The 18,507-nt window shown below is 35.0% G+C and overlaps 1 protein-coding gene across 1 annotated transcript in view; it reads right to left on the bottom strand.

Moving 5' to 3' along the window:
• The window catches only part of SPAG6 (sperm associated antigen 6), an 83,879-nt gene that overhangs the window by 48,366 nt on the left and 17,006 nt on the right, over positions 1-18,507 (bottom strand). The window contains exons 4-5 of the mRNA XM_074266907.1: positions 4,676-4,842; positions 2,095-2,278 (exon numbers count right to left, since the gene is read on the bottom strand). Coding sequence (XP_074123008.1) covers positions 2,095-2,278; positions 4,676-4,842 — 351 coding nt within the window. The remainder of the gene's footprint in view (positions 1-2,094; positions 2,279-4,675; positions 4,843-18,507) is intronic.

The raw sequence follows: 18,507 nt of genomic DNA, 5'->3' as shown, positions 1-18,507 counted from the left end.
TTATCACCTTGCAAAAAAGTCAAATTGACCTGATGGCTTTTTCATTTGCAAAATTCCATGTTTGGCCTGAGGTACAAGTGATCCTCATGTTTGGAATGGATTCCTTTTTCACTTTCATTCCTCAGAATTTTGAATTTCCTTAAAGTTCAGGTAATTCTCTATGGATGAGACTTCCTGATTACATGATTATTTACTTCCAGGTATTAGCATTGTCTCCACCTAAAAATTACTTTAAGACATATTTTGTATTTTCTTGCTTTATGCATATGTTATATAAGGTGAATTTGAGGAAATGGTGTGAAAAAAATAATTAAGGGATGAGAAAGGAGTACACTACATGCAAAAGAAAGAGAGAGAATGGGGTAAATTATTTCACATGAAGAAGTACCAAAAAAATCTATTACACAGATGTAAAGATGGGAAAGTGGGTAATTGGTTCACTTAAATCTTGCTCTCACCAGTACTTGTTCAAAGAAAGAATGATACACAAAATAAGTGGAATATAGAAATCTGTCTTGCCCAACAGGAAAGTAGGAAGGCAGGAGATTAAATAAAGGTTGGGAGGAGGGGGAATGATAGAAGAGAGGAGGAAGGTGGTACACAAAAGCAACACACTATTGAGGGGCGAAAGGATAAAGGGAAAAGTGAAAAAAAAGAGAGGAGGAAAAATAAGAACGAGAGAAATACAGTTAGAAATTATATCTGTGAGTGGGATGAAATCTCCCATAAAAAAGAAGGAAAGTACATCTATAGACAAAGAAGTAATATTAATACTAACATAAATGTACCAAGTGGTATGGCATATAAGTTCTATATTAGATATTAAATGAGTTATAGGTTCAAGGTTCATAACTAAATAGGAGATAGAATTATGAAATGTAAAACAGGTAATTTTGATTCAATTCAATTCAATTATTAAATTAAAACAAACAAAACCAATGCAACCAAGATTAGAAGGAAAGCAGAGGGGTAGCTAGGTGGCACAGTGGGTAGAGCACTGGCCCTGGAGTCAGGAGGACCGGAGTTCAAATCTGGTCTCAGATACTTAACACTTCCTAGCTGTGTGACCTTGAGCAAGTCATTTGACCCCAACTAATCTGTACAAATCCTTTGATCTAGCAAGATCATGATTAGGTTTGTACCCAAAGTGATCATAAAAAAGGGGGAAGGACCTACATGTGCAAAAATGTTTGTGGCAACCTTTTTCACCCTGGCAAAATATTAGAAATGGAGGTGATGCCCATCAATTGGGAAGTGGCTGAAGAAGCTTCATTCATAAGAATGTAATGGAATACCCCTGTGTAACAAGGAATGATGAAAAAGCAGATTTCAGAAAAACCTGGAGACACTTTTATGAACTGATACAAAGTGAAATGAGCAGAAACAGGACAATATTGCACACGTATTAGCAACAATATGCGATGATCAGCTATGAATGACTCAGCTCTTCCCAGCAAAAAAAACGATCCAAATAATCACAAAGGATTCCTGAAGGAAAACACTATTCGTATCCAGATAAAGGACCGGTGGGTTCTGAACACAGACTGAAGCGTACATTTTTCATTTACTTTATTCTTTTTCATGGTTTCCCCTCCCTTTTGATCTGTTTATTCTTTCACAGTGACTAATAATAAAGAAATATGTTTACATGATAGCACATGCATAATCTATATCAACGTGCTTACCATTTTGGGGAAAGGAGAAAGGAGGGAGAGAAAAATTGGAACTCACAATCTTGTAAAAATAAATGGTAAAAATTGTCTTGTAAATAACAGGGAAAAACAAAATACTATTTTTTAAAAAATTAAATACCAATAAGAACCTCTATATAGCTGCCAGGCATAGGGTGAAACTAAAGAATTCAGTGACAAACAGATAAAATCATCATTGTCAGTCATCCTAAAAGTCAACAAATTTTAAATTTATCTTTTATCGTTACCCCTCCCAAAAAACACCTTTGCTGGCATAAGTACTGGAATGTATAATACAACTATTTGATACCTTACAATTGTTCTACCACTGGTTGGCTCAACAATAGCCAAACTGATTCTAGTAACATAACAAATAATCCTTAAAAAAAAAAAAATTCATTACCTCCATTGTGTCTTGCAATATATCCAAGGGCCCAGGCTGCTGCTTCCTTTACTCCAGGGTCAAAATCTTCCAAGCATATGACCAATGTATCCAATGCTCCACAATCAACTATTGCTTGCGCTAACTGAGGAGAATGTTTGCCAACTGCTCTTAATACAAATGCAGCTGCTTTCTTGTAGAAACGCTAAAGAATATAAATATATTTTATTAGAATTTCACATTAGAATGCAGAAAAATATAGGCAGTGAACTTACTTTTCAATGCTGCAAATTATATGCAAAATAATTTCAATTATATATAAAGTTTTCCAACTAAAGCTAGTCTCATTCAATAAGTGAAGACAAAAATTTAAGTTTTCCTTTTTACATTTTAAGTTTATGCATTACTTTTTGCAAATGAGTTAGACATAAAATGTATTTCCAACATTTAAATAAAATGAGCTTATATTTATCTGAATAATATAAAGAGAAACTAACATTGTTTGCATGTGCAGCAAGCTATGTTAACTGACAGTAATGAGTTCACTTCGCTAGTATGATAAGCCTTTCACTGGTACTAAACGTAATCTTCCTGGTGCTTGCACATGGTCTGATAAAATTGTCATCTCTCAGGTGAATTGTCAGCATGTATCACCAAATAAATATGACAACCGAACACAATGCAGTACAATGAAACAGACATTGGATTTGGAGTCAGAGAACCTGGGTTCAAATCTTGACTCTGTTCCGGGTGAGGCATTTAACTACTTTGAACCTCATTTTCCTCATCCATAAAATCAGGGGGTTCCAAATGAAAACTAAATTAGAAAAATACACATTTAAATCTCTTTATTTTAAAAATGAAAATTAATAAAGAAGATATTACTTAATTAGAAAATGATAGTATCAAAAAATAGTGGTAATGATAGCATTTTGTTTTCTCATGAATAAAGTTGAATTACAACTTTATTTCAGATTCAAATTTTTGTAATTCAAATGTTTAAAGTGCACAAAATATTGCCATATACCTAAAATTGTATTTACCTAAAACCTGTGGACATGAAATTTAAAAGATCAAATATACATTATTAGCATTTTGAGATTTTTGTTGAGTCATTTTTCAGTTTCTATTTTGTTGTGATCTTTTCTTGATATGTTAGTACCAAGAAATATGTGAACCAAAATGTTTTGATACGTTTAATGGAGTGTTGGTATTGGTAATTGGATTTTCCATATCAATTCCCTAGATGATTCTATTTAATGATGTCAATTGTGTGACAAAATAAGTTAAATTTGAGGTACTTGGTATAAAATAGAAGAATTCTTACGGGTTCTTTAGTGGAATATATATTTAAGGCAGTTTTAAAAAAATTTTAATAACAATTTGGAAAGTGAGAATTGGAAGTACATTTCATAACATGAGAATTGGTTCATTTGGTTTCAGTGTTTATATTCTGCAGCTGACAATTTTCAGAACAGAGGAGCATGCAATTGCATCAGAAATGCTCACACAACTATTCTACATTTTTTCCCTACCCCAACGTTCTTAATTTTCCTTTTGTCCCCTTTTACACAGATTTCTCCTCTGGAATAGAACTGGGGAGACACAGAACCTCAAAAAGGCCACAGAATTGGGACAAAATGGAAGACATTGATAGAAGAGATCTCTGGTTTTCAGTTCTTTCTGATCTTTCTCTCCTTCTAACTTGGCAAATTTGGGGGATACCAATATAATAAAGTAAACCTCTTTCACCTTTCCTTTCCCATTTAGGGGGAAGAGAGATAAAACACCCTTCAGAGAGCTTTTCAATTTGAATTTAGAAGTTATATTTTAGACAAACAGGATCAACTCTTGAAAATACCTGGAGAAAATGATTCCTTAGGCTCCTTTATCCTGTTTAAGAATACAACAAATTAGACTCTAATCTAATGCATGGGAAATGCTGTCCATTGTTATAGAGGAGGCTAGGAATTGAGATTAATGGACAGACACGTGGGAAGAAGACAGGATAAAGAAGGACCTCTGTCATTTAATACTCTATTCTGGGACACTTCTCTGTATCATCAGCAAGTAAATCTGCCCTTGTTACTGATGAAGCTGGAACAGTAGACCCCCACCCACTCACCTGGGGCACATGCGGCCACCATTGCCCCCGTCATTCTGTGGGATCTCCTCCCTTGCGGCTGCCTCGTGTCCCTTCCTCGGTGGCCCTACTGGCCACTTTAGCCAGACTGCATGCTCCCCAGGTTGCTCCAAGCCTTCCAGTACTCTCAGAACAAAGTCATTTTTTCACTACTCACTCTCAGGAAGTTCTACTTCACTAACTTCCTACAGCAATTTAAAACCATTTCCTCACAACACTCAATAGTAATGGAGAAAAATGATTCCCCATCCTCCAGTCTTTATATGCTCAAAGACAATTACTAACGGTCCGAAGAAAAGAAGGCTAAGTGGTGGTGACCTAAGAATTCTAATACCCTCCAATTTTCATCAACTCATTTTCCATTTGCCCTTGGATCCTCTGTAAACAGGGCCTGTAAAAGAAATGCATGGTGGTCTTAACACCGGTATACATTGCTTATTTCAAAGTGCCAGTCCTTACATTCTGTTCAGCCAATGAATAAACGAGCTGTGGAAGGATGTCTCCCTTCACGACGGCCTCTGCCAGGTCATCATTGTAATTAGCCAATCTCCCGAGAGCCAGGGCAGCGGTCTGCTGAATAGTTGGGACAACATCCAAGAGAAGTGGTCTCAGCAAAGACATTACACCTGAGTTACATCGGGAAAGGAGGGAATGAAAGTTCACACCATGAGCAAAAAATCATCTTTTATATGTAGTTCCATCATATGAAGAGATACCTCTTGTTTGAAGGAAAAAAATGTTAGTATCCACTGAAAACTAATGACTATTTTCAAACTTCTAACTACTTCCTAGAATGAGAAACTGAACTATAAACCCTTTCCAAGTCCTGCCCCTCTGCCAAAGCCCAGCTCAAATTCGGCCTTACTCCCCAGCCCAGAATAAACTATCCACTAGATATTACCTTGTATGATCATGAACAAGTTTCCTCCCTAAGTCTCAGTTCCCCTACCTGTAAAATAGGGATAACAGGATTGTTCTACCTACTTCATATTCTGTTGAGAAAGGATTTGTAAACTTTAAATAGCTATATAAATGGAAGTCAGTACTCCAACCCACACGGATCAGTACATTCTCTGATTTTCTACAATACTCCTGGTCGTACCACACAATTAGATCCTAATTATATACTTGCTTATATTATACTCTAATTGTCTTGTCTGTTAATGTTATTTTTTTTCAAACAAATTTTAATATCCTTCTGGGGGGGGAATAGATCTTAACTGATTTTGTATTCCACAAAGCACTTTGGATAATGCCAGGCACATATTAAGCACACAATATTTAATTGATTGGTGTAAAACAATGCTTTGGGAGAGTAGAGAAATTGAGAAATTATTAATTAACATTCACATTACAGTATTTTCAGCTACATAAATTAGCTTGTCTTCTCAAAAATTTTGCAAAATAGATGGCTCTGTTCATAAAGAATTCTATTTCCACGGATTACACCATCATCCTCTCAACAAATTCATCATACTTTGATTCAATTATTATATATGAAATCTATTGTATGCAAAACATTATCCTAGATCCTAATATATAAAAAGGAAATATGACTAATTTTCCTCGGAGAATTTATAATATGTTTGGTGTATGGGGTTCAGGATTAAGCGCATTCTGAATAATCACGGTACAATGCAGATGTGAGAATTTTAAAACAATGCCCACACAGAAGGCTCTGCAAAATCTGAAGAGAAGTCACTGCCACTTAAACAGATGAGGAAAAATTTCATGGAGAAAATAAAGTCTTGAATTAGGTCTTAAGGGAGAGAGGTTTTAGCAAGAGGAAGACAGTGAAAAAAGTGTACTTTATTTGCAGAACAGTCCAAGCAAAAAGACTAGTTACATCTCAGATTCATGTTTGTAGTTGATGAAATACCTAGCTACTGTTTTCATGATTTCTATTTATTTCAGTACTTCATGAAATTAATCCTCAACATCTGATTTTTAGATCTCATTTCCCTTAGTTACTTGGATGTGAATATGGCCACCATTTTCAAAATGAAATCTCCCTAAACTGTTCTGAAGTCAGAGACCTCCTCCATAGTCACAAGGAGATCAAAGGAAGAAGATGGCAATGGTATAAAGAAATCTATCACCCCTCCTAGAATATCAGCTCAACACCCATGCGGTTTCATTTTCATATATAAGGATTGCATGTTTATTAAAGAATTGAAAATAACTTTTGAAAAATATCTTTAGATCCATGTCTGTATATTATATGAAGTAATCATAGTAGAATAGGAACAAACTTTAGAAGCCAATTTTTTAAAATTAAGGCCTGGAGAAAGGAAATGGCATGCTCACAATGACAAAACTAATGGTAGAGCAAAATAAGTTCAAGGTCATAGCCATTATTATATGACTACATTTTTCTAACTTGTATTAGAAATTTAAACTTTCCAAAGCTGAAAAATCTGAAGTTAAGATAATCCCTCAAAACCAGTAATTTACTCTTATCATCACATAGCAACAGATAATTATAATTAGATTACATCTTTTGTTTGTTTTGTGAAGCAATTGGGGCAAAGATAAGTTGCAATTCTTATCGAATAAAGAATGCTTTCTGCCAGCAGTTAACACTTTTGGATTTATTTACCACTATTGTTACTGATTTAGATTATATCTGATATATGCTTATCTAGTATCTTCATAATATACTTTTCCTTTTTTTTTTTTAGCCAAATAGTTTTGATGATTACTGCCTTATAATTTGAATTCTAAAAGTGCTATTTTTATCACTCTTACCTTATTTTTTATTATTACCTTTATGTTTTAGTTTTTTTTACCTTAAAATAAATTTTCTTAGTTTTTGGTTTAATTCTGTATAGAAAACTCTTTGTTATCTTCATTGTATAGCACTAAATACATAAATTCATGCAAGTGGAACTATCATTTCTTTTATACTGGCATGACCTAGTCACAATCAATGACTAGCTCTGTCTTTTGTGAAATGCTCCAAAAATTTGTGACATCCTGCCTTATTTCAATGTAAAATATGTATCACCAGAACAAAAAAACTCCAATTTTTTCAGCCTTATTTTGTACTACTCCCCAACATATGCTGATTTGACTATTTTCTGGTATCCTATTTTCCATGTGTCTTTCTGCCTATATTTTTTCATTATATTTTATCTTTCAGAACCCTTCTTCTTTCCTTTTTTTTTTTAGTTATCTTCTCCATGAAACCTTTCTTCTCCGATACCCTTTCTGAAAATGATCTCTCCCTCATAATAATTTTATTTTATATTTCTTTTATATTTCCACTTTCTGCCTCGTATGGTCCTTTCTAAACAGCTTAACCTTCCTATTAGATTGCAAGCTCTTTAAAGGTGGAATATATTTCTTATTTAATCTTTTTAGCTCTAGCACCTAGCCTGATTCCTTATACATAATAGGCACTTATATTTGACTAGTCTTAGTATGATCAAATGGAAAGAACATTGAGACATTTTGTTGTAACAAAAAAAAATGTAAAAATGTTAACTGATTGTGTCCCCAATCTTTTTTTTCTATTTTATTCCAAAGATAACTTTTAAAAGATGTTTCAATCAGATGACTTAATAACTTATTAAGCAAAGGATCAAATTACCTCTTTTACTAACTAATAAGATTAGCTTCCATTTATTTCTATATCATAAAACAATTTTGAAATAAGCATAATTTTAAGGTTTTTACACCTAATACTTTATAACAATAAAATAAAGGTTAAGTTTATCTTCACCAAAAAAAAAAAAAAAAAAGAAAGCTCAACTCCAAATAATGGAAAAAACAAGGAAATCTTGGAGAATACATAAGAAAATACTATTTCTTTCCTCAAAGTGAAGGAGAACTAGTAGGACAGAATTTTGTGTATGTTGTTACCTAAAATTTTAGTATTAAATATTTTTAATTGTTGTGCTTTGTCATGGAGAAAGGTTCAATGGGTATGATGGAAGGGGAGATGAATGGCAATGATTTAAAGAAAAAATAAAATGATTTTTTTAAAAGTTCAAAAATCTCAAAATAAGAAGTAAACTGTTATTACATATTTATTTGTCTTTGTCTATAGCCAAGTAATAGCAACAGCATCTGCTCATAGATCCTTTCCATAAGTTATCCCACAAAGCAATGTAATATCTTACCTTTTCCAATTCAGCCATGTACCCTCTACAAATTAAAAAACCCTGGTACAGCAGAAAGGGCATGGAATGAGGAGTCAGTAGACCAAAATTCTAATTCTGTCTCTGCCACTTACTACTTAAGTAACTTAATTAGGCAAGTCACTTTTTTTAAAGTCTCAGATAATTGGGGATGAAATCATAACATTTCATAGTTGCTATGGATCTCAATTAACATCTTGTCTAACTCATATCTTAAAATGAACTCCCTCTCTAACACCTCTAACAAATGATGATCTAGATTTTTCTCAGACTTCCAATAAAGGGAAATCAACTACCTAAAGGAGGATTCCATTGCATTTTTGGAGAGCCCTCGTTGTTAGAAGATTTTTCCATAACACAACCCTAAGTTTGAGTTGATGAAATTTCCACTCAATGCTCCTAATCCTCCTGCTCTGTGAAGAATTCTAATTTTTTTTCTGGGCAATGACCCTTCAAATACTATAAGAAAGCAAATATGTCCTACTCCCACCCTTACCCTCATCATAAAATGGTTGTCCTCGAAACTTAGCATCCCTGGTTCCTTCAAGGGATGCTCATATTACATGAAGCCTTTACCCATTCTGATTATTTTCTTCTGGGTACACTCTGGCTTGGTTTCCTTCTTAAAATATGGTGCTTCCCACTGAACACAGAACTCCAGAGGGGCCTGACAAGGGCAGAGGACAGAAAGATACTCATCTTGTTCCTGGCTACTCTGCTTTTTTAAAATTCAGATCAGGATGCAATTACCCTTATCCCTTCCACATCAGGAGGGAAGGGGTGTCGTACCCCATCATGATTTGGAAAACCCTTATAAAATTTGTGCCCCTCCCTTTATGCTCGAGAAAAAGTCTGAATTGTTATAGTATTAAAAGATATTTGGTATTTTACAATACTATAGATATGCATTTCTGAATTCCTAAACTTGTTCTGTGTCATCTGTAGGCCTTCCTGTGCCATCTGCATGTCATTCTGCAAAACTCCCCCAAAATTCCCACTTAATTTCTTATGCTGAGTCAAGATATATTGAAACCATGATGGAAAAGTCAAGAGGTAGAAGGGATTACTGTCTTTTCTTCCACTACTATGTCACACTGCTGACTCATATTAAGTTTGCAGTATACTTAAAAAAAAAAACAAAAAAAAAAAACAGCCTCAGTACTTTTCTCTTTTCTATATGAATTGCTTCTAGCCATGCTTTTTTTCATTTCAAATTCACAAAGTTTTTTTTTATAACTCTAAATATAATCTTTTTTAAATTTAGTTTCATTTTGTTCAATTTAACATGATGTTCAATGTGAATTGTCAAGGTCTTTTTGGATCTTGATTCTATGAGATCATCATATCACAAATCTGGAATTGGAAAGAACCCTAGAGGTAATCTAGCCCAATGCTCTCATTTTACATAAGAGTAATTGAGTCCTAGAGACAGTAAATAATTAGATTAAATGACTTGCCCAGGCTTACAGAGATAAAATGACAAACAGAACAAGGATTCAAATTCAGGTATTCTGATACCAAATTGAATCCTTTTTCCACTCTTGCCTCCCACCATGCTCCTTAGCCAGCAGAGCCAAGCAGAGATTCCTGAGGCAATCCAGAAAGACTTTCTTCCAAGTTAACCTTAAACAATTAATAATTATTGGGTCCAGGGACTCAACTAGCTCCAAATCAAACCAGCTGTTCTCATTTTGGCCACTCTAACCATCCTTTTGATGAAAAAATTTCATCAAATACTCACTTAACAATCTATGTAAATTGTATTGCAATATCCCCCAGAGTTACTGTATCTTATGGCGGCAATTATCATTTTCCTATTCACCGTAGTAGTGATCCCATCCCTGTTTTGCTTTTTTTTTTTTTTTTTCCTGTCACAGTTGAAAAAAAAAACAACAAAAAACAACTATCATCCTTAGCTTTCCTTTCCAGCCTCACTTCCTTCTGAGATTTAGCACTCCAGACACTATTCTTACAAGACCATAATAATAATCCCTGCGTTGCCTCACCCATGGAGTCATTATGAAGATCAAATGAGACGATGCACGTGAAAGTGTATTATAAACTGAAAGTTCCATATAGAAAGAAGACAGAATTATTCTTTTTCATAGACTAATCAACACAAGTAGCCTGAGGCTTTAACTCTCATAAGATTTCGTAGCTGCCTGCCTCCCACAGTGAACAAAAACGCGTCACACTAGAAAAGAGAACAAAAAGAAAAAGTTAAAGACACAAGGACAATTCAACAATATAAAGATTTTTCCATTATTTTCCTTTTAGTCAATGAGCTATTTTTTCTCATTCTTTTCTCATTTGACAATATTGTAACCTGTCTGAAGGCATTTGATACCTTAATAAAGATAAAACTAAAAATTCTATCAGACAAAAAGAATTTCAAAAACATGTATCCTATGCTCAACAAATGGTGCTCAATGTATGTTTTTTTACGGGCAAGGAATCAGATTTGATCATAATGAAATACTATTGAAAGTACCCCTATTTTAAGCATATTGATCACATTATCATACATTTAAAAAAGATAAAGACCCTTGGTAGTAACTGACTTTTGTGAAGTACTTTGGGATTCAGATACATGAGCTCACTTAGTTGTTTCAACAACTCTCTATGAGGTAAGTAACTTTAGATATTATTGCTCCCATTATTCAGATGAGGAAACTGAAAATTAAAGAGATTAAGTGGACTGCAGAGAATCATACAGTTCTTAAGTGTTAGGGGTGAGATCCTACCTCCAGATAGAATATCTCTCCATAACCCTACACTGCCTCCCATAGATACATCTATTTATCTTAAATTAGACTTAATTCTACTTTAAAAATGAAAGGTGTTTGCTTTTTTTAATTCCCAAGTTCTCTTTACAAGGATATACAATGAGCATTCCAAGGTAATTTAGGTGACAAACTGATGTCTGAGAGAAAACAACACATTTGTGAGCTTCTTGTGAGCAGCATTGTTAGAGACACAGAAACATAAAGAGAGACACACAGAGAGACAGAGATAGAGAGAGAGACAGAGCCACAGAGAGATAGACACGAGGGAGAGAGACTGAGACAGACACAGAGACACTAAGAGAGACAGAACACACAGTGAGAGAGAGAGAGAGGGAGGGAGAGAGAGAGAGAGAGAGAGAGAGAGAGAGAGAGAGAGAGAGAGAGAGAGAGAGAAAAAGAGAGAGAGAGAGAGAGAGAGAGAGAGAGAGAGAGAGAGAAAAAGAGAGAGAGAGAGAGAGAGAAAAAGAGAGAGAGAGAGAGGAGACAGAGAGAGAGAGAGAGAGAGAGAGAGAGAGAGAGAGAAAGAGAGAGAGAGAGAGAGAGAAAAAGAGAGAGAGAGAGAGAGAGAGAGAAAAGAGAGAGAGAGAGAGAGAGAGAGAGAGAGAGAGTGTGTGTGTGTGTGTGTGTTCCTACCTTTCCTAGTATCCCCAGCACTTAGCATAGTGCCTGGTATATAGTAGGTGTTTAATAAATGCTTTTTGACTGAATTCTTCATCCATATACAATTCGATATTTTCTCCTTTGTTTAGAAACCACTCCCACACCCCAAAGAGACTTCCCTTTCATCTTTAACCTCTCTATTTAATTCTTTAATTTCTCCTTCTCCCTTGCTTTTAAATATGATTATTGTCCTTATCTTCAAAGACACCATACCTCTTATTAACCTCGTCTACTTCTAAGCTTTATGTTGTTGTCATTGACAACTTGCCATGGTTCCATTTTGGGGGTTTTCTTGGCAAAAATACTGGAGTGGTTTGCCCCTTCCTTCTCCAGCTGGGAAAAGAGAGGCTAACAGGATTAAATTACTTGCCCAAGATAAAAGCCAACTAAGTGTGTGAGGCTAGATTTGAATTCAGGAAAATGAGTCTTTCTGATTCCTAAACTAGTGCTCTCCATTTTTAAACTCCTTAAACCAAGATAGAATCCACAATATCCCTCTGTATTCGCTTTCTTTTTAACCTGCTGCAAATTATTACATTTCTGCCTCCAAAAGCATCCTTTTAAGATCCCTAATGGCTCAAGGCCTCCCAAAGCCTAGTTTTGATCTTCATGCTCCTGACTTTTCTTTAACATTTTATACTACTAATTACTCTCTTCCTTGAAACACTTTTAATTTCTTTTCTCTTTCCTTTGATAGTTCCTCTTCTTGACCCTTTAATTTAGGGCTTGTCTTTATACTTCTAGTCTTCCCTCCATATTACCCTATCCTAATTGAGCTCATCCATTCAATTAATTACTTCTCTACTGTACTGACCATTTCCCAGTTTTCTGTGACTGAGGATTCACCTGTACTCTTAATTCTCTGATTCCAGATGTTTATGTGGCCTTTCTACTTAGTTGGCTTATTGTGAGACATTGTGTTCACTTCAAGATGTCAGACTGGGGGGCAGATGGTTGGGGCAGTGAACATTAACCCTGGAGTCAGGAGGACTGGAGTTCAAATGCAGCTTCAGACACTTAACACTTACCAGCTGTATGAACCAAGGCCAAGTGACAACTCCAATTGCCTCACCAAAAAGAGAGGGAAGGAAGAGAAAGGGAAGGGGAAAAAAAGATGTCCAAAATTGGCTCCTTTATCAACTTCAGAGGAACCTGGAAACCATGAGGTTCAATCCATTTTGTAGAGAACAACAGAAATTTTGTGACTTGTGGGAGGGAGAAGGTCATATTTGAACTTAGGTCTCCTTGAATCTAAGACCTGGCCCTTCCCTACTAAGTCATCCTTCTCTTTGTATTCACTTCAATGGTATCACAATTCTCCTAATCTTTCTATCTTCAAAACTTATTTCTCCATTACAATTCAGACAGCTCAGATGTTAACTCCTGGATGCCTGTTTCCTCAGACTGAAATGTCTTGTCTTTAGCTGCTCTTCTACCTAAATCCCACTTCTAGCCTTCAAGGTCCAGCTACTCAAGACCGCTTCCATTATCTTGTCTACTTCTGTCCATTCCCTTCTGGATCCCTAGGGTATTTATAATGTGTCACTCTGTTTAAATGGACTGTTTAAATCTAACATATAAGGTTCCCAACCTCATACAAAATTATAAAATTGGGAAAATTTGTCCTCCCTTATCAACAACCCCTTATTCTTTCCTTATGATAACACTTCTGACCTTGCTTTCTAGGTTCTCCTTATCCCACTCCCCAGGCATTTTCTAGCCTCTATTTTCTTATTTTCAGCTGCCTATCTATTAATCCCCTCCAAGGTGTTGTTTGCTAATAACATGTTTGCTGATAAGCACTTCCAAGGTGTTGTTTACTAATAGCTGATAAGTGCTTCCTTCTTTTGAGGTGTTCTTTTCCTGTGTTTTTTTTTTTTTTAATGTTTATTTTCTGATTATAATGTATCCTATAGTCTGCCTAACTCTGTTCTACTGCCTAATACCTTCTGCACACGGGTTCCAGGCCCCGTTTTCAGGAGAACGTGGGCAAACTGAGTAAGTGCAAAGCAGGGATACAATACTTTGGGATTCCATAGTCTTTTCCTACAATCCATGGAGGTGAACACTGCAAGTGTTATCATACTCATCACAAAACGGAAGCTCAGAAACCTTGAATGGTTTCCCACAGAAAGTGACAAAATATAAGCACAAATCTACTGACTGAGTACATTTTTTTCACTCTGCCTCTCTGGGATGACAGAAGGCTAAAAATTATGCTCTATGAGCACAATAGAATATAAGTGATGTCTTTGACTATTCATTTTAGAATTTTTAATGCTAGCAGCTCCAATAACTAGCACAAAATATACAATAAGTGCTTGATAAATGCTTTGTATTTGATTGAAGGAAACTGAGCATTTAATTTGAAAAAGAGAAGCCTTAGATAAAAGACACAGACAGCTACCCTCAAGTATTGGAAGGGCTGGGATTAGACATGACCTGTTTTGGTCCAAAGGGAAGAACCAGAAACAACAGGTATGAGGACAAATTGGCTTTGTGCAGGAAAAAACTTCCTTGTAGAACTGCCCCAAAGTGCAATATACTGCCTGAGAGATTATAAGTTTCCTGTCACTGGAAGTCTTCCAACAAAGGCTGAATAACCTCTTGCTTCAGTTAGAGAATTCCTTTTCAGATACAAATTGGCTTGTGACTGTGGTCCTTCAAAATACTACATGGTGCAGTGGATCGAGCCCTGGGCTTGGGATCAGACTGACTTAGCTTTCCTGAGTTCAAATCTGGCCACAGAGTCCTATTTGCTAAGTGACCTTGGACCAAAACTCTTCACCCTGTTTGCTTCAGCTTCCTCATTGTAAAATGAGCTGGAGAAGGAAATGGCAAACCCTTCCAGTATCTCTGCCAAGAAAACCCCAAAATGGGGTCACACACAGAGTCAGCCTTGACCGAAATGACTTAACAAAAATACTGAGAAAAAAAGCCCGTGACTGCATGTTTAATAAAGTTTAGACAACTGCAGTCTTTTTTTCAGAGGATACACACAGATGAAATGATAGATCCTTGAAAATTTCTAGAAGACTGAAATACTCTCCTAGTAGGGCTGTCTCCCTACATTTCCCCACTCCTGCTACGAGTGGGACTGAGTAAAAGAAAATAAAAATTAGCAGCAAGCCATCATATATAATTTTATTGCCCTGAACCCCTTGCTCTTTATTTCCACAGAACTTAGCCCAATGTTGAACATACATACAGGCACTTATATATATGCTTTGAAAAGGAAATATAGCCTACTTCAAATTTAATATAACTCACTACATAAATATGTGTGTATGCATTCCAATCAAGAAATAATTGCCATTCCAAGTCAAGCCATTCATTTGAGAAAATACTGACAAGTTAATGCACTGTGTCTGAATTTGTGTGGTCTATAGATATTATATATTGTATGGCAACTGGTTTTATAACAGGGATAGAATTTAACAGTGTGTCCTTATAAGCTCTTTCTGTCCTCTTTTCAAAGTCAAAGGATGAAATGTTTTACAAAATTGTGTATTGTCTCGGGTTTTTTCCTAGTATATATATATATATATGAGTTAATCTTATCTGTAAAACAGTTGTAATATCACTTAATACTACCAAGTTCAAAGAATGTCTCTAAAGAAAGAACTCTGAATTTTAAATTACTAGATAAATGGGAATGTTTAATAAAGTTCTGGTTAAAATGATTGACAAAAAAAATGATTGTCAGATGTTAGAAGGTATTTGGGAATAGCATACATGTTCTAACATAAATATTCTACAGCAGGTTGTTTGAAAAATATTTACTTGTTGACATTGCGAGCGTGTACATACAACACTCTGTTTTATGTTATTTTTTTCTTCCCAATTTAAAAATACATTCCTTAATAACTATGTTTTCACTGACTTTTGGCATCTGTTCAGGAAGTGATTTCCACTGTCAGGTATCATTCAATCAGACTATCACTGAATATTCATGTAGTCTGCTAACAATATCATGGGGAAACTGGGTGCGTTTCTAGATAAAATATACAAGCCAGTCAGGGACACTCCAGCTTGTAGGATGTTCTTATCCCCCCACAACTTAAAGGGTGCCTAGGATTATGTAAAGGATATATTACAGTAATGATACAGAAAATAATGGATCTCTAGTCCTCCAGTGTTCCAAAAGTCCAATCCAATAATGACTCTATTTCAGAAGGTCCCAGAAGTTTAGGTTCTTTCTGGGATCCCCCAGGGTTCTGATCAGATTGTAAGATTTCACACAGATGCCCTAAAGCCCAGCACAACAAAGCAGTGACTATATAGGCCAGACTCACCAATGATAGCCTTTCTACAGTCTAGAAAATGATTACATATACAGGCAATTTTTTCTAGAAAGCTGTAAGTTCAGTGTTATTTAATATAATCAGAGAAATAAGCTTAGGTACATTTTGTAAAATGTAGGATATTATATAAATGTGAGCAATCTATATATTACGATGTATATTAATAATAATGAAGCATTACACTACTCTTAGGACAAGAACATACAGCACTGTAGACTAGGACTCAGCAATCTTTCAAAATAGAAGCATCAATTGTCTTATCTTTTTGCCTTCTAAAGGGTCAGAGAAGAAATTGTGGAATAGTGGGAAGAGCTGGGATACTCTTTGATGACTGGCTTGACTCCTAATTCTGCCACCCAGCTGTGTGACTTTAAGAAAGTCACTTCATCTCTAAAAGTCTCTGTTTCCTCATCTACAAAAATGCAATAATCAATATTTTCACTTCTTGCCTTAGAGAACTACCTAGAAAAGCAAATGAAATAATGTATATACAGTGCTTTCTAAATGTCGTTTTTTGTAGCATCATTACACTGTTAGGTGGACGGCAGAGATTTGGCGAATGTTAACCAAACATGGCATCTGTTAATCAAACATCACCCGTCTTGGGAAATAGGTCGGGAGGGTGTTGTAGACTCTTGCAGAGAGTGGCCAAATGTTCTTACAAGCAGGAGAGAGAGAAGCATGAGGGTAGCCAACTGCCCGCTTGCCAGTGAAAATTAGCTCAACATATTTAGCATTCGTGCCAAAAGTTATTGGCACCTATCATACTCTACTATATTACACATTACTGTACCTATTAAGAGCTATTCGTTATTGTTTTAAAATTACTTTTGTGACAGGATAAATTTTTAAAATCTACTATCTCCAGCTCTTCAACAGATCAGTCCAACCACATGGTCTTCATAACTGGCAGACTTTCATAAATGCATAAAATATTTCAGTAGTTATAAGATTTCATTGTTAAATAGTTACATATTTTGACATTCACATTATGTTTTACTATAGAACTGGCAACAAATTATGTTTATAATTATTATGTGGGAAAATACAAAAAATAGGTTTTAATAGAAATAATTTCCATATGGTCCTGCTTCTTTAAGTTTAATAAAGCAAAATTTAAAAGATTAACATGTGTAAATAATTTTCCTTTTCTCTTTTAACCTAAGATTTTAGTTGACAAAATTAATATCTATCTATATATATATAGTGTTTTTTTTCTAAGATAGGAAGTTATTTTCTTAGAATCATTAAGAGATTATCTAGTTCTTTTCCTTGTCTATAAGCAAGAACACAAGTAAATAGCATAAATTGCTTGTTTTTATTTTTGAAACTTTTGAGACAATGCCTAGCCCTAGTTCTCTCTACAGATCCCCCCATGTTTCTTACAACTTCCCCATATCTCTAGGTTAGGAGGTAGTATGCTACATTGGATAAAGCAGTGGTTCTCAAATTTTTGTTCTCAGTATCCCCTTATACTATTAAAAAATTATTGGAGATGTCCAAACAGTTTTTGTTTATGTGGATTATATTTATAGATATTATATTAGAAATAAAAAAAATTTTGAACTTGTAGACCCTCTGAAATGGTTTCAGAGATCTTTAGGATTCTCTAAATCATACTTTGAGAACCACTGAGATAGAGCAATGGGCTTTGAGCCTGAAAAAAACCCTTTTCTCACTCTGAGAGGCAGCCAGCTGTGAAAATTCATAGCTGTAAGGACTTGGAATCACAAAGACTTGAGTTCAAATCCTGTCTCATATACTTACTAGCCATATCTCTGAACAAGTCACTTAATTTATTTTCCCCAATTTGCTCATCTGAGATAAGTAGTACCTATCTCATAGGGTTTTTGGAAGGATTAAAATAAGTTAAATAAAATACTTTAAAAACTCTAAAGGACTATATAGATGACAATTATCATTATTGTTGTTGCTATTTTATTATCATTATTAATAGCATCTACTTTACCGGGCTGCTATAAAACAGTTTGGCCTCAGTGAAATATTGCATAAAATGGGAATATATTTGTAAATTGCTTAGCAAACTTCAAAGAATTATACAACTCTTAGTTATGATGAATAATATTGCTATTGATGTAGCAACCCCTAAATCTATTATTTGAATCCATGAGTAAGGTCCTATAGATGGTGACCATCCTACGGTTTAATGTAATCTGTAGATCCACATTCCAAAAATTACAGCTCATAAGCTCCTACCAATAAACTTCAATTGTCGATCAGTTGGCATGAGTGTCTCAAAGTAAAAATTGTTACAAAAATGGCATAGCATGAATCACAATAACAAAACATTTTCCCCATTAACAAAGGGCATTCTTCCCCCAAAACACACATTAGTGCAAAAAGTTGACAACATATACTGCATACTATGGCAGAAAAGC

Source organism: Sminthopsis crassicaudata, chromosome 5, assembly GCF_048593235.1.
Source record: "Sminthopsis crassicaudata isolate SCR6 chromosome 5, ASM4859323v1, whole genome shotgun sequence".
Taxonomy (NCBI): domain Eukaryota; kingdom Metazoa; phylum Chordata; class Mammalia; order Dasyuromorphia; family Dasyuridae; genus Sminthopsis; species Sminthopsis crassicaudata.
This window is presented reverse-complemented; position numbering and strand designations above follow the sequence as displayed.